Source organism: Rattus rattus, chromosome X, assembly GCF_011064425.1.
Source record: "Rattus rattus isolate New Zealand chromosome X, Rrattus_CSIRO_v1, whole genome shotgun sequence".
Taxonomy (NCBI): domain Eukaryota; kingdom Metazoa; phylum Chordata; class Mammalia; order Rodentia; family Muridae; genus Rattus; species Rattus rattus.
The window spans coordinates 104414316-104437455 of record NC_046172.1 but is presented as its reverse complement, the minus strand read 5'-3'; the positions used below and the strand labels follow the sequence as shown (position 1 = coordinate 104437455).

General features: G+C 36.0%; 1 protein-coding gene across 1 annotated transcript in view; it reads left to right on the top strand.

Annotated features, from left to right (window-relative positions):
* LOC116888128 (teneurin-1-like) overlaps positions 1 to 23140 on the top strand; it is a 371275-nt gene that overhangs the window by 279524 nt on the left and 68611 nt on the right. Inside the window, exon 6 of the mRNA XM_032889474.1 lies at positions 10612 to 10850. Within this exon, the coding sequence (XP_032745365.1) occupies positions 10612 to 10850 (239 nt within the window). The remainder of the gene's footprint in view (positions 1 to 10611; positions 10851 to 23140) is intronic.

The following is a 23140-nucleotide window of genomic DNA, read 5'->3' as shown; positions in this document are numbered from 1 at the left end:
ACTCAGCGTATTTTTTGGGAAGGTTTTTTTTCCTCATAATGCTTTTTTCTATGATTTTATTTTTAACTTTATAGAGCTTTTAAATGTATACTATATTTTTAATTTTGTGTTTTTATGGTGTGTGTGTATGTATATACATGCATGTGTGTGGTTCTCAAACTTTTCTTTAGATTTTATTATTCTGTTTATTTTGTCCTATTCTGATCTGTTCATTTGGTTCTTTGTTTTGTTTTCTAATGAGAGAAATAAAGAAAGGGTGTGATTTTGAGTGGGTGGGGAAGTAAGGAAGTTCTGAGAGGATTTGGGAGCAGGGGAAACAATGATAAGAATATATTGTATGAAAAGTATTATTTTAAATAAAACATTAAAGAACTTAGCTTGTAGTGTGATGGCCATGCTTCAGAGGAAGGTCACGCATCCAAAAATCTGTGAGCAGTGCGAACTGTGCTAGATTGGCTTAATCAAATTGACGACCCAAAGCTGAGTGAGTAGGAAATAGGACTTGGCTAAGGGAGGCTGTAGGAAAGGTGACTATGAGCAGAATATCCTGCAAACAACTCTCAAAGGTTAGCATGATGAGTTATATTGAGAGCTAATATATCCACAATCATTGAGTTTCATGACTCGTGCATTATAATCATTGAACACATATTTTTGTTGCATGATCTTTTCAGATTGTAAAAATGGAGTACAATGTAAAACAAAGACATACCTACTCTCATCTTGCTCATTTTGTAGTACTCAACCAAACTGAAGTTAATATTCAAGTCAGTAATTTACCAGTGATTTGATCTTAGGAAATTTGTAGACTTAGTATCTGGTCTTTGGTCACAAAACGTAGTTTTCACCTATATTATTGGGATTGTGAGAATGTAATGAAAAAATTATAAAGCAATATACCCAAATATCTAGCATCTAATGAAATTTTCATTAAGTGTCCTCTGCCTTGCTATTATTATTGAGTATTTAAAAATGTTAGCATTTATAGATAATATTCAACTTCATTGTAAACTATCTCACAAGAATTATAGACATGAATGAACTTTTTTCTTTTTTATTACATCTATCTATTTAATGTGTGTGTGTGTGTGTGTGTGTGTGTGTGTGTGTGTGTGTATGCATGCACATATGCCTATAAAAATACACATGGAAACATTTAGGACAATTTTGCAAGAGAGTAGTTCTCTCCTGCTTGAATCATTTTATCCTGTTGGTTTATATTATACAAAAAAACATTTACTCATTACGCAATTTGATAAAACCAAAGATAATGGCTTACATTTACTTTAGAAGTCCTTTACGCTTCATCCTACAGTGAGCAGGAGAGGCATTATTTTCATATTTTTAGTTAAAATATAATTACATCATTACCTCTGCTCCTTTCTTTTCTAATCCTCCTTTTTTTTTTTATGATGTGGACCTCAGACTCGCAATGTTTTGTCCAACAATCCTCCTTTTGTGTCTCCTATTCTCTCTTGAATAAATAGCATCTTTTTAAATTATTACTATAATTGCTACATGTGTGTTTTTGTGTGTGTACACCTTAATACATAAATACAGTCTGCTTTGCCAATTTGTGATATATATATATATATATATATATATATATATATATATATCAATTCACAGATGACCAGTTGATATCCAATTAGTGGGCAAATTATACTTCTCTGGGGGAAGGAATTCTCCTGCTTTCTGCCTTCCTTTGTTTTCTGTAGTCCTTTGTCTAGAGTTTAGACCCTGTAAGATTTTCCCTTCTACTTTATCATGTCTACTGATGCTGTCCGTGTTCAGGTCTTGTTTAGACAGCCATAGCGTTGGTGTATCATAGGTAAAGCTTCTCTGTGGTTTCTGATAAACACAAGGAAACATTGTAAAAGGAGCAAAGGCATCCTGCAAACCAGTATGTTAATGTCTGACATAAGAGACCTTAATCCTGGAATGTGCTTACTGTGTTCAACTGATATCTTATCAGAGAAATATTAACATTCTTCTTAACAAACAACTCATCTGAAAAAGACCACAATACTAATGAAGATCATAGAATATTGCTATTTGAGAATAGATTATTTAGCTCAGATTTAAATGTCATAAAATTAAGACTTCAATAGGTATACAGAAACATTGGTAAGAACTACTTAAAATAACAATGACACAAGAACAGAAGTTTTACCAATATTTGACATATGAAGTTTACATGGGACATATGGACAGAGGTTATCTGAATATTTGGAATTAAGAATAAGAAACAAAAACGGAATATTCCTCTATGTAACTATTAGTAAAGGAATACAATTGTTTACCACACTTCATCTTAAAACTGATAATACTAATGAGCTGAAGAGAAATTTATGTAATTACCTTTTATGGGTATGTATTTTAAATTGGATAATGGAAAACAGAATTTTGAGACAGAAACACCTTCCCACAATCAGACCTAGATATTTTCTCAGCAGAGAAGAAAACAGAGCTAACACAAATTACTGTTTTCTCTTATTTTTATATATATTTTTGAACCGTTAGACTGAATACATATTTCTCTGAAGATGGTTAACAAAAGCCAGAAAAGGATATGAAAAGGTATACAATCACAGAAATACAAGTAAAACCACATTAATAAGACTATTATCAAAACAGAAGCCTAAGGACTAGAAAAATGGTTCAGTAGTTAAGCACACTGGCTACTCCTCCAGGGAACCAAAACCCCTAAGAGGCAGCTCACACCCATCTGTAACTCTAGTTCTAGGAGCTCAGAAGTGCTCTTTTGACCTCTGCAAACACCAGGTACTGTGCATGGTGCCTGTACACACATATAGGCAAAACAAACACAAAAAAAGGTAAAATAAGTACACCTAAAAATACACCATGATAATAAACATTGAAGAGATAATAATAAATGTGAAAAATTGAAAACTTTGTACACTGTTAATGAGACTTAAAAAATAAGCTTCTATGGAAAAATGACATGGAAGTTTCTCAGAAAAATAAAAATATAAGTACCGTATGATCCCATAATGCTTCTTTTCAGTGTGTATCCAAGTCAACTAAAACTAGACATTAAAGAGATGCTAGTTTTCTTGTTTTCACAGAAGCACTATTCCAAATATCTAAGAGATAGACGTACCCTAAGTATTGATAAGGGAGTGATCAGATAAAGAAAATGTGATTTACACATGCAGTGGAACATCATTTTGTCTTGAAAAGAAGGACATGCTGTCCCATGCTGCAAAATGAATAAATTTTAAAGAAGTCATGTTAAGTTAAATGATCCAGTTATGAAAATATAAATACTATATACTTCCTCAATGGTAGTCAAAATCATAGAAATGAACAGGGCAATGGTGGCTGTTGGGGAAAGAGTTGTTTAACTGGCAAATAGTGTTTCAGATTTTAGAGGAAAGTGATTTTAGAGACTTCTCACAAAGTATGTAACACTAATATACAACATAATTTAAAAAGTTTAAGATGTCAAATTTGTGTCATGTTATTTAGATTTGTGTTGCCAAACTACATTTAATAACCTCAAAAACAGGAAACTGAATTTCACTATCCCATCTAATTGTAATTTAATTGTATTTACTCATAATTTTTTAAATCAACTTCACTCTCACTAGAAGCAAGGTGAACCTCTTTCTCTGGGTATAAGAAGTGATTCAAATGCTTATAGCTACAGTAATACAGGCTTAGATGTGTCTCATAACAATGTTTACAAGATCTAAAAGAGAAAAAACTATTGGTTATTTATGTATCTGTTGTTAAAAAGCTGTAGATTTCTGCCTATTTCCTGTAGAATTTTAAGTGCCATATTAAATCACATTATTTAATGCTAACAGATACCTTCAGAATTATGTAGTATGAGGGCTTAAAAGAGAGAGTTCATTTTCACCCTTTTATAGATGATTTTAAAATCCACACAGGAGCATTTATGATACTCCCATTTACCACTGCTTGGTCTCATCAGTCTTGAAGATTTTTTTCCAATTTCCTTATGTGCCCATTTCCTTTGGTAATATCTTACTTTCCCTTTTAAAATTTGAACATGAATATTAAAACAGATGCAAAAAGAAGCAGTACTTACACATAAACTCTTGAACTGCATTTTCATCATTTGCTCTGTGACAGAAAAGAAACCCAGTTGTATGAAATTGATAACAACATTTTAGTATATCCTCAGGTCCTGAGGGAAGAAGCAATGTGTGTAGACAGATGATCTGATTTTATGAGCACATAGCTGAAGTCTAGCTCTGTGCATTTGTCTTTATGCTCCTGCGTTTTTTCAAGGACTATGAAAACACATTAGGTACCAGTTTCACTTTCCACAATGACCTGCAAAGCTAATGACAATACACACCATTTATATTGCTCTTTCTCAGGATACATATCACAGTATAGATCACTTTTAGCACAGACTCTTAGTCTGGGCTTCTTAATAAGAAAACAAGAACCTTAGTATACAAACTTATTTTATTATCTACTCTCACTGAGGACTGGTGATTTGGATTCCACTCAAACATGAATTAGTTTAAATGCTGCTCTGCTGTGACTGTTGAATTTATTCATTAAGATGTAATATTTTACTTATGAAACTGCATTTGAAAATTCTTTGGCGTACATCAGATGAAATTACAGTGCTCGGGGATATTGATTATTGCTTGTAATTGCCACCATAATAGCCAACAAGTCTCTCTCTTTCTTCTACCTCTTAATGATATACCAAACTAAATCAATATCTAACATATTGGGCCACTTACATTGTCTTGAAAATCCGATTGTTGTTCTTCATAAATATGCAAAAGATTGAAGCATTTTTATCTTCAAACATTAGGTAAAAGGGTCGGTACTCCTGGGTTTTCCCTTTAGCTCATAAAAGTATATAAGAAAGATACTCTCTGGGATTAGTTATATGTCTGTGACACTTTATCACTTCAAAATAGTCAGAGGGTAGAGGTGGGATGCTTGGAAGACTACATTACTGTATTACTCATGAATTGCTAATTTTTTTATTCATTAGTAAATTCAATGACCAATGACAAAAATTCTGGCTGGGAGAGGTCTCCAGGCATTGAGGAGATCTGCATCTTTAAGTCACATTTTATTCAAAAACCTAACAAAGGAAGTACAATCACATGAAACTAACACAATGGTATGGGTCACTTATCCAATAAAATATATATTTCTCTTATTGCTATTTATATACTATGTCTCCATTCTTCCATTGTTGAGATAAATTAGATGCCTTTTAGAAACAGTAATACCTCTTTTATCTCCTGAGGGTAGCTTGTCCTGTGACGTTTGCCCACTCTTCCACACTAGTTAATCGGTCTTTAAAAGAAGCTATAAGGACACAGAGCATACGAAAGGAGACTCAGGAGACGGCTCAGAAAATAGTGTGATTGTCCTGCAAGTAGACCAGAAATGATCATAAGTGTCCTAGGTGGAGTTTCTATTGTTGTGCTAAAACGCTATTACCAAGAAGCAACTTGGAGATAAGAGGGTTTATTTCATTTTATACTTCCACCTCACAGTCCATTATTCAGAGAAGTCAGGGCAAGCACTAAAGCAGAAGCCAGAGCTCCTCACTAGCTTGCTCACCATGGCTTGCACATCTTGCTTTCTTTTTTAAAATTTATTTATTAATCCTTTCTACACTCCAGACTTTATCCCCATCCCAGTCTGCCCTTTGACTGTTCCACATCACTCTCCCCCAACTCCACCACACCTCCCCACAACCAGGGGCCCCAAGTCTCCTGAGGGTTAGATACATCTTCTTTGACTGAGTCCAGACTTGGATGTCCTCTGTTATTTATGTGTTGGGGGGCTCATATCAGCTGGTGTATGCTGCCAGGTTGGTGATCCAGTGTCTGAGAGATCCCAGCAGTGCAGGTTAGTTGCGACTGCTGGTCTTCTCATAGGGTCACCCTCCTCCTCTGCTTCTTCCAGCTTCCCAAATTCAACCAGAAGGGTCACCAGTTCTGTCCATTGGTTGGGTGTAAATATCTGCACTGGACTCTTTCAGCTGCTTTTTGGGCCTTTTGGAGGGTAGTCATGATAGACCCCTGTTTGAAAGCAAACCATAGCATAGTAATGGTGTCAGACCTTGGGAACTCCCCGTGAGCTGGATCCCACTTTGTGCCTGTCATTGGACCTCCTTTTCTTCAGGGTCTTTTCCATTTTGGTCCTGCAGTTCTTTCAGACAAGAACAATTCTGGGTCAGAGGTTTTGACTGTGGGACGGCAACCCCATCCCTCCACTTGATGCCCTGTCTTTCTACTGGAGGTGGGCTCTACAAGTTCCCTCTTCCCACCATAGGACATTTCATCTAAGTTCTCACTTCGAGTCCTGGGAGGTAGGAGGTTGTGGGATCCTCTAGAATATACCAGAGATTTGAGAGGTAAGAGACATCCTGCTTTCTTATAGCTTCTAAGACTACCAGCCCAGGGTTGGTACTGCCCACAATGGTCTGGTAACTCCTACATCCATCATTAATTATGAAATTTCTATATAGACTTGCAGCTAGGTCAGCCTTATGAGGACATTCTATCAATTGTGCTTCCCTCTTCTATGTATCTTGACTATATCTTGTATCGTGGTGAAAATAAATAGAACAGCAAAATTGACCCCTTGTCAACCTGACACAGAAACATGACACATGCTGCTTATTAATCCATGGTCTTTCTTTCCTTATTAATCTCTAAGACCTCATATTAATATCAATATCACAGTCTAAAACGTTCTAAAGCCCCACAGTCCTTAAAAAATTCAGACTCTTTAAAATATCCAAATATCTTAAAATATCCAGTCCCTCTAAATCCCCAAACTTTCTCTACAAGTTTAAAGTCTCTCAAGTGTGAGCTCCTATAAAATCAAAATCCAAGTTAAACACTTCCTCATTTCAGTGTGTGTGTGTGTGTGTGGGGTTTGTTAACTAGGGCAAAACCAAAGTCCAATAGTGTAAAGTTGAGGGTCATATATCAGGGAATCATGATCTTCCGGGCCCCAAGAGGATTCATTTCTCCATTCTGTTGTTGGCAGTTCACACAGCTTGTTGGAGGCTCAGGCCAGCTCTGCTCCACACTGCCCTTGGCAGTCATCCCATGATATTGGCATTTCCAATATGCTGGGGTCTTCATGAAAACCGAGACTTCACCTTCACCAATGGCCTCTCAGTGCCAAGCCCCAGCTGCCCTCTATTACCCTTTCATGCCTTCAAAACCAGTACGCTCTAGGAAATGTACTCATTACCAGAAGAAGCTTCCAGCACGGGGTACTGCTTTGGCCAACTCTAGACTACAGCCACCATTTGCTGACCCTGGGGAAACGCTGCACAGAGAAATGGTGCTGGTGTCTTAGTCACAGCACAGGCTTATGATCCAGCTGACAAGCATCAATTGTTCCAGCAAAACACAGTTTTCACTCTAATGGTTGTAGTTTCTTGTTAATCACAGCCAGTACTTCAGCTCAAGCAGACCAGATTCACATAGTATTAATTGAAAATAGCGCATTAAAAGTCCTGAAAGACTATATTCTTCCCTCTGTAACCCTATGAGACAGGCCTATGTTATCAGAGTTGCTCAAAAATTTTCCCTTCCAAGAACCTACAGTCAAGAATCCCCTGAGCTCTGAGTATCCAATGTCTTTTCCAGCCTAAGGTTCAAATGCTACCACAATCCTCCTCAAAACACATGATTATATCTGTCACGGCAATAACTCCCAGCTTGGTATGAATTTTTGTCTTAACTAGGGTTTCTGTTGTTGTGCTAAAAAAAACACCATGACCAATTGCAACTTTCACCTTATACTTTTATCAGTGAGGGAGCTCAAGATAGGATCTGAGGGAGAACTCAAAGTGGAAGCCCTGATGGAAAACAGTTACTGCTTCATCCACCATGCTTTCTGATACCACCTAGGACCACCTGTGCAGAGTGGACTAGGCACTCCCACATCCGTCAGTCAAAATATCCCATAGACTTGTCTATTGGCCAGTCTGATGGAGGCGTCCCTTAACTGGGGAGCCTTCTTTCCAGATAATGTCAGCTTGAGTCAAGTTAACAAAAGAACAAAGCAGCACAAAGACATAGAAAAGAATACACATACAGTCTGTAAAATGCTTTGAACAGATAGTGTTTCTTTATTGTGTCAGTTAATATAGGTTATTAGACCATGATTCTTTTCTAGTGAGGATTAGGGTCACTGCTAACATCAGACAATAGAAGTAGACTAAGTAGGAAATATCTGATAAGTTTTATCCACAATATTAACTGGCTGTTACTTAAGTCACTTTTATTCTTTAGGTCCCAGTTATTCTCATTGACAAAGGAGGACATTGGACTACTAGATGATTTATAAGGAAATTCCTTGCAATTTTCTAAATCTATAGGTGTCATTCTCACATTCTTCCTATTAAAATGCCAAAGGGAAAAGTAAAAAATGAAAAAATAAAGTTCTGTTTAAAGTCTACATGCCCAATTCAGCAAAAAAAAATCAGCAAAATAATGTGCATTTTCTGTACTTTAACAGACTAACATTAAAATTTTAATGTTTTCAGGAGCTGCATAAAGCTAGTACACTTATCATCTGATAGAAATAGCTCCAGAGTACAAAATTGTGCATCACTAATGATTGGTAATGGAACCATGGACCTAGTTTCTGCTTCTCTTTGTTTTGTTTTCTCATCTGTAAAAGGGACATGAACATTGTGACAAGCTTGTTATGAAAATAAAGTGGTATAATACTTTATATTAGTGTTATAAAATTATCAGTTATCACTTGTGCTCAAGTTTTATCATCTGTAGAATAAGATAATAATATCAACCTTAAACACATACAAAGACCAAAATAATACACTTACAAAAACTAACTTGGGACCTGACCATTCTAGATAAAGAAGAGACTAGAAAGTTTACCAAATACCAACTTTTTAATTTTAGTTATAAATCTGATATGAGATCAAGAACATTTTTCATTAATAAAATACCCATACTTTCTAAAGTTACTGTTTTATCTACAAATATCATGCCTTTCTATTTAAAAAAATTATATTTTTTGTTTTGAGGCCTGGCTTCTTTCCCTTAATCCTATATGTAAATGCTTTTCTTAGTGATTAAGTATGTTTACAGCACAATTTGTAATGCCTGTGAATCATGTACTTTTAAAATTACTTAATGAAATACCAATTATTAGAGATATGAGTAGGTTATTTTGGTTATTATAAATATCACTGTAATGAATGAGTTTTTGAATAAATTGTCACAAACATCATTTCCTGAGGAAAAACTCCTACGACCATAATTATTACATAAGCAAATATATATTTAAAATATCTTGGTATATGGTGTTAAGTTGCCCTCCAGAAAGACACAGGGATCTCAATATCATTCAGAACCCAGCCTTTTAGAAAACAGTTAGCCTCCATGATACTCAAGCAAAATTCCCTATTGTCAACATTTTTCCTCAAAAGGCATTTAGAGCTGTTGGGGTTCTTTTCTTTAAATGAACATGTTTCTTTTCCTTCCAATGTGGAAGCTGGAAATGAATCTTATGCATTTGGGCATATGTTGCAAGGTGATGTTGACTTTTCCCTTACTGAGAGGTTTTATACCATCCATTAAAATTCAGCACCAGAATGTGCTTTGTTTAGCAATGCATTTTACTGCCATAGAGGGCACAGTAGAGTGCTTAAGATTCAGGACTTTGAAGCTTGGATGCCCTGTATGCTGATTCTAGCTCTGTCACTTGTGTGGCGAGTGAATTTGAACAAGTTGTTTAATCTATGTTTGCCTTCTCATTCTTAAATGTTCAGTGAGGAAGATAGCATAGCTTGTTTCCCACACATAAAGAATGTATACAGTAATGAATACATAATAGAATGCATGGCACGAAGCACCTACTAAGGGTAGATTATGGAACAAAACACATAGATCTGTCTTTCTTAAGTCCTTATTTATGAATGTATCACTATTGTTTATGAGAGATCCAGTTATAATAATAATCATGAGCAACCTGTGATCATTCTGTAGGAATATAATATAATAGCACCACTAGTCCACTTGCATGAAGTTCTTCTACAGCAGGCATAATGAATGTATGGTGATAAACTGTAGCATTGAATTTGTCTCTGGGAGTGGAGGTAGAAATTTGCTTTGAAAAAAATAAGTTAGAATTCCAGGAGTTATGGAACTGTTCTATATTTGGATAGGGCGTGGGTTGCTTGAGTGATTGCATTTATGAAATCTCAGCAAAGATACACTGATATCTAGAATGTTCTAATTAGCAAAATATGATGATACAATGCAGTCACCTCTTCAGAATCATGATTAAGAAATGAGAAAAGCAGAATGAATATCAACTCTGTAACAGCAACATTTACTTGTCAGCAAGAAAAGAAGGAAGGAAAGGCGGGAGTGAGGGGGACAAGGTGACACAGAGGAGGAGGCAAAAGAGATGGCAAAGACACCAAAGATAATTCAGCTAACTCTGGATTACACGAAAATTTTGTCTAGCCTCGTTTTGGTCCATAGCATGGCAGTTTTTTGAAATCAGTAGTGTTTGTGGGTTTTGTAGCAATTTGCTCTGGTATTTATAGGAAATTTTTTTTCTGTTTTCTCCTATTAGGCATTTCCTGTTCAAACATGGATCTGGTTCCTCTGCTATCTTCAGTGCAGCCAGTCAGAACTACCCTCTGACTTCCAATACTGTCTACTCACCACCTCCCAGGCCACTGCCTCGAAGCACCTTTTCCCGACCTGCCTTCACGTTTAACAAACCGTATAGATGCTGCAACTGGAAGTGTACAGCCTTGAGTGCCACTGCCATCACAGTGACTTTGGCCTTGTTACTAGCCTATGTAATTGGTAAGCCCTTTATTCTATATCTCAGTTTTCTTTTTGAACCTGCTTGCTTTGTTTGCAGTGGGGTAGGAATTCACTCTCAATGCTGGGATGCACAAATTTGTAGCATAGCTAACTGCTGTAATAACAAATGGATTTCTAGTTAGGCTTTTTTTTTCTCTAATCCCTAACCTTAAGTACTATTGTTGGTGTGGAAGGAGCACTCTTTGAGAAGAAATATTTGCAGTAGTAACACATTCTTATTGATTGTGGTTACTGTAGTTAGCCGTGTTCGTTTCAATTAAATAGTTGTTATGGTTTTCTCATTAAAAGACATAAGTACTAATCTGCAATAGCTTCTTAAACTATACATACACAGTAATATGGCTATTGAATCTTAAGATAGCAATTTCATTAAAGAAATACTTATTTGAGTGCTTTCATAAAATTTCGTGCACAATATCTTCCCAAAGATTCACAGAAACCAAAACATGCACCTTATTTTCACACAGAAAGTTGGAAAGTGTGTGGTTCATGAACTTGGAACTATAATTGTACATAGTCTTTTCAGGGAAAACATGTTCTTCAGTCACTCTGATTAAAGTCACCCACACCTAATAGAAAATTGTATGGATTTTTCTGGATGGCATTTTATTTTGACTGAATATTAATTTCTGTGCTTCAGTGGTTCTGCCAGTTTAAAATGTAAATACTTTAAGAAACATGCTTTTTGAAAGCCTTATTCCAAGAATAGATGGAATATCCTGATGAAACAAATCTATCTAGATATGCCATTAGCAACTTCTTTGCAGTTTTAACCTGAAACTTCATTTCCCAACTGAGGCAGAATTATTCACTGAGATATAACAAATATGATTCTGAAAAGTGAATAAAAAAAGACTTAAAATTTCTCGTAACTATAAATAACAAAGCATGCTTGGTTAGTTCCTATTTTTTGAAAGTGCTAACAGATCCAAGACTTCTCATATCCACTTTCTCCAAGAGCTATAGAGTAAGAGGACGTAAGCAAACAAACAGATTACTTTTGAAGAACTATTACTATGATGTCAGCAATAAAGAGACATGCCCTCTGATGGTCTCCATGACCAAGGATTTAGTATGAATCCATGGCAAGGGAACTGGATTCCCCCCAAGCAATCTATATTCTATTATTATGTCACAAATATTTCTCATATATCATGTTTCACTCAATGCTTGCATCGTATATTTACTTAGTTTACAATGATCTGTAATGAGAGATACTTTTGATGAGATGAAAGGATAAGGACGAATTGCAGTTCCAGTAGATTTAATCATGAACTCATTTACAATAAAACAATAGGGACCAGCAAGATGGCTTAGGATGAAGAGACATCGGAGCTCAATGCCCTCAATCCATTTTGTGGGAGGAGATAACTTTACCCTACAAGTTGTCCTATGACCTCCGCATGCATAACATGGCATATGTGTCCACACACAAACACACAACTACAGTAAATAAATGTTAAAAAGAAAAGATACAAATGAGTAATCTGAGATGTTCCAGTACCATAAAGACCCTTCAAAATGTTCTTGCTGAATTATAAAATCAACCTGCCATTATATGTTAGTTTCTGTTCACTTTAGTATATGGAAGTAATGTTTTTACATATAAGATTATACCCCTAATACAAATAAATTTAGATGATATGAATGTGTGTTAATTTAAGTTCACATTATCTTTAAGTCTATATTTCTATTTAAATTTATATAAGATGTGGTACTTACGTCAGAAATTTTATTATATAATGTAAGACTCAGTGGTTTATCGTTTTCATGTTGCTCGTAGTCATTTCAGAGAGTGATATTTATATAGACTATTATTTTAACATGACAGATGGTAACATACTACAATAGTTATCAGCATAGATTTGAAATTTCCTGCTACTTACTATACATCTTGCCATGAGTGAATCATTTAAGCTGTTCAGATCTTCAGTTACTCATGGGTAAAATGTGCTTTAAGTAGTCCCTTATAGAAGGATTATGAGGAGAAATAAATGAGTGAATAAAAATCAAACTACTTGAAACAGGAAATATTTTAAGAAGAAGTTTATAATGGTAAACTATTAATACAATTCTAATATTCACTTATTATTTTTGTTCATTGGGTCCAAATAGTTAAGCATATTGCTAATTGTTTATTTATGTTTAATGACAGGGCACACCCATAAAGCATGTTTTTAACATTAGACCGCACTTCCTTTATAGCATACAAGTAAACATTGTAGTTTACTAAATAAATCGACCTGGCTGTTTTAAAATTAAACTAGATATACCATGTTATATCTTACAATGGTAAGTAGAGTTAAGTGGTTTGATTCATTAAGAGGTATCTTTTGAAAATATTTACTGTGATGTTTTTCATCCAAAATGCTAATCTAGTACAGAGAATGGGTTCAAAAGGAGTTTTCTTACAGTGAACATTGTGACTTGCTTCTTGACCTTTGATAAATTAGGAAATACATCTGCCTAAAGCTCGGTGTTATATAGCTCGATGGTGGCATGCTTGCTTAGCATGTTTGAGACCTTAGGTTCAAAACCAAGTACAAAAAAAAGCTGTCTTCCTGGATTTATCTTATTACTGCCCTATTGCTGACCATCTCAGGAAAGTAACTTAAGAATTCATAAATTCACATTCAAGTGAAAGATGCCACATAAGAACTATATTATATAAGATGATTTTTAAATGGCTTTCTATGGTTGAAATAAAACACTATTATACTTCAAAATATGAAACCATTTCACCCTCCACTCTTTTGGGGCCTGTAAGAGTTGTCTTTTTTTCAGTCCCCTTTGCATTTGCTGTATAACACAAGAATATCTTTCACTGAAACTATTACTGCTTTCTGTTTCCCGTGCAAATTCCTTTCTGCTATTTCATTTTCCTCTATTATCCATTATACAGAACCTTTACATACTAATGACTGTATGCTGGGTTGCTCTCAATCCACCAGGGAAAATCACATCAATATCAATGGGACATCAATAGGTGTTCTGTGCATAATGCCTCTGTAAGTGGTCATTGGAAAGCAGTAGAAATCGAGTATGAGAAAAGCCAGAGTTGAGGTGTTCAGCCAAGCAGCTATAGCCTTACATCTACCCACTGAACCTTTTAAGTCAGCAAGAAAATAATTCCTTTGAATAAGTCGGATGTCATAAAATTTGGTAAAGAGAGATATGGAGAGCTCCTGATTATATGAAAATATCATGGAAGGGTTATTGTCAGGACTTCCTCATAAATCTGAAATATTTTCCATCTGAATCAAAAAATATGTCCTTATGCTTCATCCTCTCTGATATTTTGGCATCAGTGATGTATCAGTGCCAGTCAGAAGCACATTTGCTTGAATTTACAAATAAGCTATATGAAGTAGTAGTCAGGAAGACAGATGACCATATGCAAGACATCAAGAGAAGGCGAGGTTAAGGTACTCCATCAATGGCTCGAAGGGCACAAAACACAGCTTCTCTGCAATCTTTGATGTTTTGATCAAATTTCTACAGAGTCAGCAATTTCAATAAGCAAGAATAGAAACTCACAGGCAGTAGAAAATCATGAATACATTGTAACAGGGGTCAAATGGGCTGCTGCATTAAACAAATCCAGAAAACAATTCTAGCATTCAGACCCAGTATCATCAGTTAATGACAAGGATGATCCTTTTGATTTTGCAATGAAATTAGTAATGATTCATGCCACCTTCAAGAGATGGGAATATCCAAACTGTAACTATTAAAACCTTAAATTCCATAAATGATGTCATAACACACTCTATGGGCCATATATGAAATGTTAATCAGATAGCTATTAGCAATATAGAATTAGGAAAGAGTAAAATATTCAGTTTCTGTGAATTGTATTTATTAATAAAATTATTCAACAGAGTCAAAGACCTGCTTCATATTTCTATTACAGCAAACTTTGAATAACACCTTATTTTAGAGTTTTCATTTCCCTCCTTTATACCTGCCCAAATTGTTCTAATTTCTATGGCTATTATTGTGGAATAAGAAAGTGATGAAAATGATGGAGTCAAGGAGAAATAGATGTGTTCCTTTTGCCCATAATTTGTGGGTCCAAACTGTGATGGCTCACTAGAAGGAAGCAATTAAATGAGACATAGAATGTCCTAGTTTAGAAAAATTGAAGCTCATATATTGTTTTAATGTAAAAATAAAAAGTGGAGAAACTTTCTCATAAATTAAAATATAAAATGACCCCTCAAGTAATATTTTTAATATTACATATTTACCAAAATCTCTTTTAATACTAGCCAATTCATTGACATATCTGCTTAAGTTTATCTGAAAAAATAGAAATATGGATAATACATCCATAAGGGTTTATTTATAACTAAATGAGGCATAGCATGCAAAACACCCATGATAATGCTTAGAAGTTCTACATAAGATTGATTACTGTTGGTGAACTGGTTATTTATAGAACTTATTTATTAATTTGAACCAGAATACCTGATTTTAAGAATAATTTTGTTCATGTATTTATTATTGTTTTGTGCATATTCGGTCCTTGTTTGGCTAGGTACATGTGTGGAAAGTACGTGTTAAGTGGCAATTGTTTCACATCTCAAAGGATACATACTCACCCTACTGAGTATTTGCTTAGGCTACAGAGAAACTTAAAATTGGATTCTGTGACATAGATAAGTACCCAACAGAGGGCATAAGAAAAGAGGAAGGTAGTTTAGAAATTTTGAAATTTTATGGGATTAAGAAACTTTACCATGGCAAAAGTCAATTGGCAAATTCAGTTGAAATATTTCTCCAGAGATCTATCAGACACTGGGTCACCAACCAGTATATACCAGCTGAGAGGAGGCCCCCAACACATATAAAGCAGAGGACTTCCAGGTCTGAGTTCAGTCAGAAAAGATGAACCTAACCCTCAAAGTACTGGAAGCTCCAGGGAGTTTAGAGGTCTGGTGGGGTGGGTGAGGTGGAGACATCCTCATGGAGACAGGGGAGCAGGGAGGAGGTATGGGATGTGGAACAGTCCGAGGGTGGACTGGGAGGTGAATAAAATCCGGAGTGTAAAAAAAGAAAAAGAAAAAGAAATAATTAATAATAAAGTACATATATGACTTCAAACAATTTCTCCGTGTGTGTGTGTGTGTGTGTGTGTGTGTGTGTGTGAGAGAGAGAGAGAGAGAGAGACAGAGAGACAGAGACAGAGAGAGATATTGGATATTCTTAGACCTACACCACAACTTAAGTTTGCTAAGCTATCATTCTCTGAACTGAATAATAATGAACCATATTAGAGCAATTGATTTTAAACAGATGACATACTAAAGTATTTTATACTTCAGAAATGGGACTACGTTTTCACATGAATTTTCCAGGATGGGAAGGACTAACATCACCAAGCAAATATCAGATTTTTTGCAGTTAACACTAAGAGGTGGCATCTTGCAATGTGAGCTTATCCATTTGAGTTTCTGCTCTATTCCTTCTATAGAGGGGTAAATACATGTGTATATCAGAGAAGACAAATATATATATGAGTACCTGATAAAATATACAAGAGTTTTTAGCTAAGGGTGAAAAATAGCCACACATCCACGAGAGCCGTAAGTCATGGTAAGGTGGTACATTATAGTCCAAAAGCAAATGCGAATTTACGAGGTTTTTAGTTAACAGCATCAAAGAAAGTTACTTTAGTAGATTTACACTTTAGAAAGCTCACCTAATAACCCTACTAAAGTTGGGTTTAGCAAGCAAGATGAAATTTGAGGTCATGAATACAAATAGAAGAGTACAATGTTCATGCATGTGAATCATAGTGAGAGCATAAACTGGGAATAAAGGGAATGGAAGTAAGAAGTATACAGAAGATAAAACATATTTGACATATGTGATAGGAGAACTGGATTAGATTAGGTTGAGATGCTTTTATAACACCAAGGTAATATATGGAAGGGAGTCATAAAAGGACACTGAAGATGATCATAAAGACTATTATAAAATTGTGTATCAATAAATTGAATAATCTAGAAGAAATGAATAAGTTCCTTCATAAATTTGACCTACCAGTACTGAATTATGAGTCATAGAATATCTTGACAGACCAATATCAAATATGAAGGCTGTGTTATTAGTAGTCTCCCATCAAAGCAAAGTCCAAGACAAGGTAGCTTTATGGCTAAACTCTACCAAATATTTAAAGAAGAAATATTTCTTTGGGCCTTCTCATAGCATTTTAAATGTTATGAGAAAAATGCTTGAACTTCGACCACTCAAAATTGTTGCTACTACAAAGGCAAGAACTGAAACTAAAAAAGGAAAGAAAAAATATTGGAGATGGAAGATGAAGATCCTTAATACTTACTCAATTAGGATTATAATATCAAAGACTGGAGAAAACAAGTGCTTTTAAGTATATAGGGGAGGAAAAGAACTATTACACATTGTTAAATGGAATGTAATTTACTAAAACCACTATGAAAATTGATGTATAGGATCCTCAAAACCCTGAAAAGTGGCATCCAATTCCACTACTTCTGTGTATATACTAGAAGAAATCAGATCGATTTGTTAAAGAAATATTTGTTCCATTCTAACTGAATGGATAAGATGTTACGTGTAGAAAATGATGTGCTATTCAGCCATAAAAAGAAGAAATTATATTATTTGCAACAAATGAGTGATCCTAGAGAATATTTTTCTAAACAAAATAAGAAATACTCAGAAAGATTCATTCTGCATGGACTCACTCATGTGGAATATTGAGTGGCATCAAAAAAGTAAAGGTGGAATGTTGTTACCAAGGCATGCAATGAATGAAAAGAGGGTTGTAGATATGTTGTTGACAGTATACAAAATTTTATGAGTAAGATAGGAGTAATAAATTTGGCAATATTATACAACAAATTTTAAAACACATTGTATACATGAAAAACGCAAACGTGCCAAGCCATCTCCACAAAAACGATAACTATGTGCGATAATGTGTATGCTAAGTAGCTACACTGAGTAATTCGAGGGGGACAATCATGTTGTACACCATCAAAATTCCATCCTCTTTGTTTTTCTTTTTTTTAATTTTTTTTTTTTCGGAGCTGGGGACCGAACCCAGGGCCTTGCGCTTCCTAGGCAAGCGCTCTACCACTGAGCTAAATCCCCAACCCCTTTGTTTTTCTTAAAGAAGACAATATAAAGAAAAACATTCGTGGTGAAAGAGAGATAGATATAAAGACACTTCGTGTATTATTTATCTGGTACTGAATAATTGGAAATACCTACCTTAAGAGATACCAAGATATTAGAACAAGAGAGAAAAGAAAATGAAAGCTTGGTGCCCCAGGGAACACTGATGTTCCACAGGGCTTGAAAGAGAATCTCATAAGTTGACTGGGAAGAAGAAACCTGAAGGATTACAAGAAAGTCATTAAATACTATACATGGATGGAATTACTATTGGTTTCTCCATGTGAGGATCACCAAGATTTTGTCAGGATCTCTTATCAGGATTCCTCGGTCACTATTCAACTCAATTTCATTTGTGCCAAAATCAAGTATGTGTCCTTCTCATCACAATTCTCAGTAGGCAGTCATTTCCAAGCCATCTGACATGTAAGACTGTAAGAGTGCATGGAGAGTAGGATATGATGATGTAGCTTTCTTTTATAAGCCAGCCATTAACGATTTTCAAACATGGAGAGCAATTACATTCATTTCAATAATTGTATGAATTTTAAAAATTTATTTATTTGCTTTACATCCAAATCATATCTTTCTCTCACTTCTCTCATCCCCGTCCATCCCTCTTACATGCCATTCCCCCATTCCCCATCCCATTCTTTGAGGAAAAACAGAAGCATCCCATGGATATCAACCCTCCTTGGCATATCAAGTTGCAGTAGGAATAGATGCATCCTCTCTAATTGATCCCAGACAAGGCATTCAGTTAGGGAAAGTGGTTCAAAGGCAGGCAACAAACTCAGAGACAGCCCCTGCTCCAATTGTTAGTGGTCCAACATGAAAACTAAGCTGCACATCTGTTACATATATGTAGGGGTCCTATGTTCATACCATGCATATTCTTCAGTTAGTGGTTCAGTATCTGTGAGGTCCTATGGGTCTAGGTTAGTTGATTCTGTAGGTCTTCTTGTGCTATCCTACAGCCATCTTGCTCCTTCAATCCTTCCTCCTGCTCTTCCACAAGAATCCCCAAGCTCCAACTCATGTTTCACTGTGGATCTCTGCATCAGTTTCCATCAGCTCCTTGGTGAAACCCTCCGAGAGGACAGTTATGCTAGTTTCCTGTCTGAAAGTATAGGAAAATATCATTAATAGTATCAGTAGTGGGCTCATTCTCTCTCATGCCATGGGTCTCACTCAGTCTATTCTATCTTTATCCCTGCACATCTTGTAAGCAGGGCAATTTTGGTTCTAACGGTTTGTGGCAGTTATTGTACCCATCCATTGGAAGTCTTAACTGGTTACAGGAGGAGCCCATTTCAGGTTCCATATCCTCTATTGCTATGAGTCTTAGCTAGGGTCACTCTCATAGGTTCCTGGGAGTTTCTCTTGTCCTAGGTTTCTGGTTCATTCCAAAGATGCTCCCACCACCAACCCCAGTTCTCCTACTCTGTTCTCTCTGATTTTTAAAAAAATGCAATTATCGTAAAGTCTGACCTTTATGTTAAATGTAATAGTTTATACTTATTGTTCAACTAGTCAATAAACACTTTAGAATTATCAGTTAGAGTGTCTAATACAATAAACACCAAGAGACTTAATACATCAGTGAAAGTTCTTTAACATTTTCACTAAGTTTTCAGAGTCAAAATTGCTTATGAAACTAAAAAAAAATTGTAAAAAGCCAAAGTAAATAAAAGAAGTTCTAGAAGTGTGATTAAAGGACAAGATGATTGCTTAGTGTTTGTTCCAATATAGAGAGGCTTACAGGATAAATACAACAAGAAGAAAAAGGGTTTAATAATATGATAAATGTTGGTGATAAAATTTTAAAGCAATCAGACTTATGGTAAACTTTGTGGAAAATAACATACAAAAATAGGACTATATTAAAATCTTAGGTATAAGACTTGAGAACACAATATTAAAATACTTTACATATGAGTCATTTGTTTTGTAAAGGAATAAACTTTGGCTCCACATGACTTCACAATGTAGTCTTTCTTGAATGCAGTGCTAAATATTGTTATATTGATGTGCACAGAACAGTTAAGTAACATTTGTACCTGGAAATCCATATCATGGCATGGTTTCTAAAGAATTCCTCTCTTGGTTCCTTTATTTCTGTCTATAGGACAATAATGAATAAATTAAGAGGGTGCCAGATGACCCACTGGGATTTTCTTTTGATTAAATCTCGTCAGAACATTGCCATCTAGTTATTATAGACATTATAAAACATATTGTAGCCGACTTTGAAAGAAATTGACTACCATGAGAGTTCCTAATGCTTGGCTTTATAGTTGCCAGATACTGGGTTGAATGTGAAACTTTAACTGCTAGCAAATGCATATATATAACTTTGTGCTTTGTAAAGAACATTTGATTCTATTTCATTTTTTTCTCGTCAAGGGAACCTGATGTGCAGATCAAATAATCCAGACACTACAGGTTAGTGTATGTGCATAGAACCTAGATGGTAGTGAAGCTCTCAGATACACTAGTTGTATATCTATCAGAAATCAATACAAAGGTGATTTTGACAGCAAGCATTCTGTGCTGCCAAACAATGTGTTTCAGAGTGCATATACTCTGTACAGCAATAGGCTCAAGTTTTGTCAAATCAAGTAACTTTTTGTTGTTGTTGCAGACAAAGCTCTTATTCCAGTTTTTTCTTTACCTCATTTAAGGAATGATCTAGATTCCCATTAATCTTGGAAGTTAGATTTCAATTAAACATGCATATTAGCTTGTCAAATAACAATAGGACGTAGTTTGTTTTTCTGTGCACAATATACCCGAAAATACTTTACAAAATTAAGTCATAAAACGTTGGAATTAGGTCAAAAATATTAAGCAGAAAACCATTGAAAGGATTTTGGGTTTCTTTTTTACTCAAAAGGAGAAACCAAGTTAATAGTAAATTTATAACATATAAAAATTGGGTGATGGAGAAATGCTAGCTGTCAAGAAACTAGAGTCACTTTCTGACTCTTTCTGGGATCTCAAGATATGAAATTGAGGACATGGTGGGTCATCTGGAATGAAATCCCAGATTTCCCTGTGTTGTCCAGTGGAGCTGTGATCAACTATGCTGACGATTCAGGAGCCAAAAATTTGTATATCGTATCTGTGAAGGAATCAAGGGATGGCTGAACAGACTTCCTGTGGCTGGTGTGGGTGGCATGGTGTTGTTTAAGAAAGACAAACCAGGGTTGGGGATTTAGCTCAGTGGTAAAGCGCTTGCCTAGCAAGCGCAAGGCCCTAGGTTCGGTCCCCAGCTCCGAGGGAAAAAAAAAAAAAGACAAACCAGAGTCAGAAAAAATTACCATCCAGCAGTGATAATTTGACTTTGAAGAAAAGATGGCCTGTTTCTATATTTTGAACATGATGCAGGGGTCACAGTAAACAATAATGGTGAGATGGAAAGTTCTGCTGTCACATGTCTGGGTGCAAAAGGGGTTGCAGACTTGGCCCAGGACAGACCCAATGCAGAAAACGTGCATATTTCTCAGTGTATTTGTAGAATATGTTATTAAAAAAAATCTTTCCCATACAAAGGCTGCTCTGAGGGCCGTTGTACATATGTAGCAGAGGGCTGCTTTGTCTGTCCTCAGTGGGAGAGGATGTGCCTAATCCTGTAGAGACTTGATGCCCCAGGGAAGCACATGGAAAGGGAGTAGCACCCTCTCAGACATGAAGGGTAGGGGGTATGGGGTAAAGAACCATGGGAGGGGGGACTGGGCTGGGGGGGCAACATTTTGGATGTAAAAAATAAGATAATTAAAAAAAAACTATACATAGCCTGTTGGCAGAAAGCATTAACTTTGCTTCAAAAATAGGAAGGAAGGAAAGAAAAAGGACTCTTGCTGTTGCTTCTTTGCTCCCTTCCCCTCTGTCCCTGTCCCTTCTCTTCCTACCCCCACCCCTTCCCTCAACGTGCCCATGACTAGCCTCCTCTCCTCTCCTCTTCTTCTCTCATTAAACCTCTCCACATGTAAAAAAAGAAAGAAGAAAGAAAAGAAAAAAAAAAAAGAAAAAAATTATATTTGTTTATTTGAAAGAAAAGTTACTAAGAGATAATTCAGAGAGAGAGAGAGAGAGAGAGAGAGAGAGAGAGAGAGAGAGAGAGAGAGAGAGAGAGAACTAGATTCAAACAGGATGCTGTTCTGGGGCAGTGCTCATAAACTACCCATGAAGATATTAAACTCTGCTGATTCTCCAGTCCACTTTATAAAGTGGTACAGTGTTTTCATATGAACTACTTTCATTACTTTTAATGTGGTAAATGATGTCTGTAAGGTTGTTGTCATGTATTGCTTAGAGGACAACTGAGAGGCTCTGTCAGAGCCTGACAATTACACAGGCAGAGGCTCACAGCCAACCATTGAACTGAGAATAGGGTCCCCAGTGGAGGAGATAGAGAAAGGACAGAGGTGGCTGAGGGGGTTTGCAACCCCATAGGAAGAACAACACCAACCAACCAGACCCCCCAGAGCTCCCAGGGACTAAACCACCAACCAAAAGAGTACACATGGAGGGACCCATGGCTCCAGGTTCGTATGTTGCAGAGGTTGGGCCTTGTGGGAGGAGAGACCCTTGGTCCTGTGAACTCTTGACACCCCAGTGTAGGGGGATGGGAGAAACAGGAGGGTGGGTGGAGTGGGTGAGGCACCCTCATGGAGGCAAGTAGGGGGAACCTTGGATGGGGTTTTTCCTGAAAGTGGGGAAACTAGGAAAGGGCATAACATTTAAATGTAAATAAAAATATTCAAGAAAAGAAAAATAAAGAAAAAATCTTTATGTTTAAAACAATATTCTTTTGCAGGACTTTTCTACCCATAGTTACTTGAATTTACAGATACCTAAACTATAGATAAAGAGAGTGAGCTAGGACTATTGTATAAATGAACATAGTGGCTTTTTTATTGAATATTTTATATATTTACATTTCAAATGTTATCCCCTTTCCCCCCTCTCTCATTTCCCCTCCCCCTGTTTCTATCAAGATGCTCCCACTCCCATCTCAACATCCTGCCATTCCTCTACACTGGGGAAAGAAGCCTTCACAGGACCAAGAGCATCTCCTCCTATTGATGCCAGACAATGTC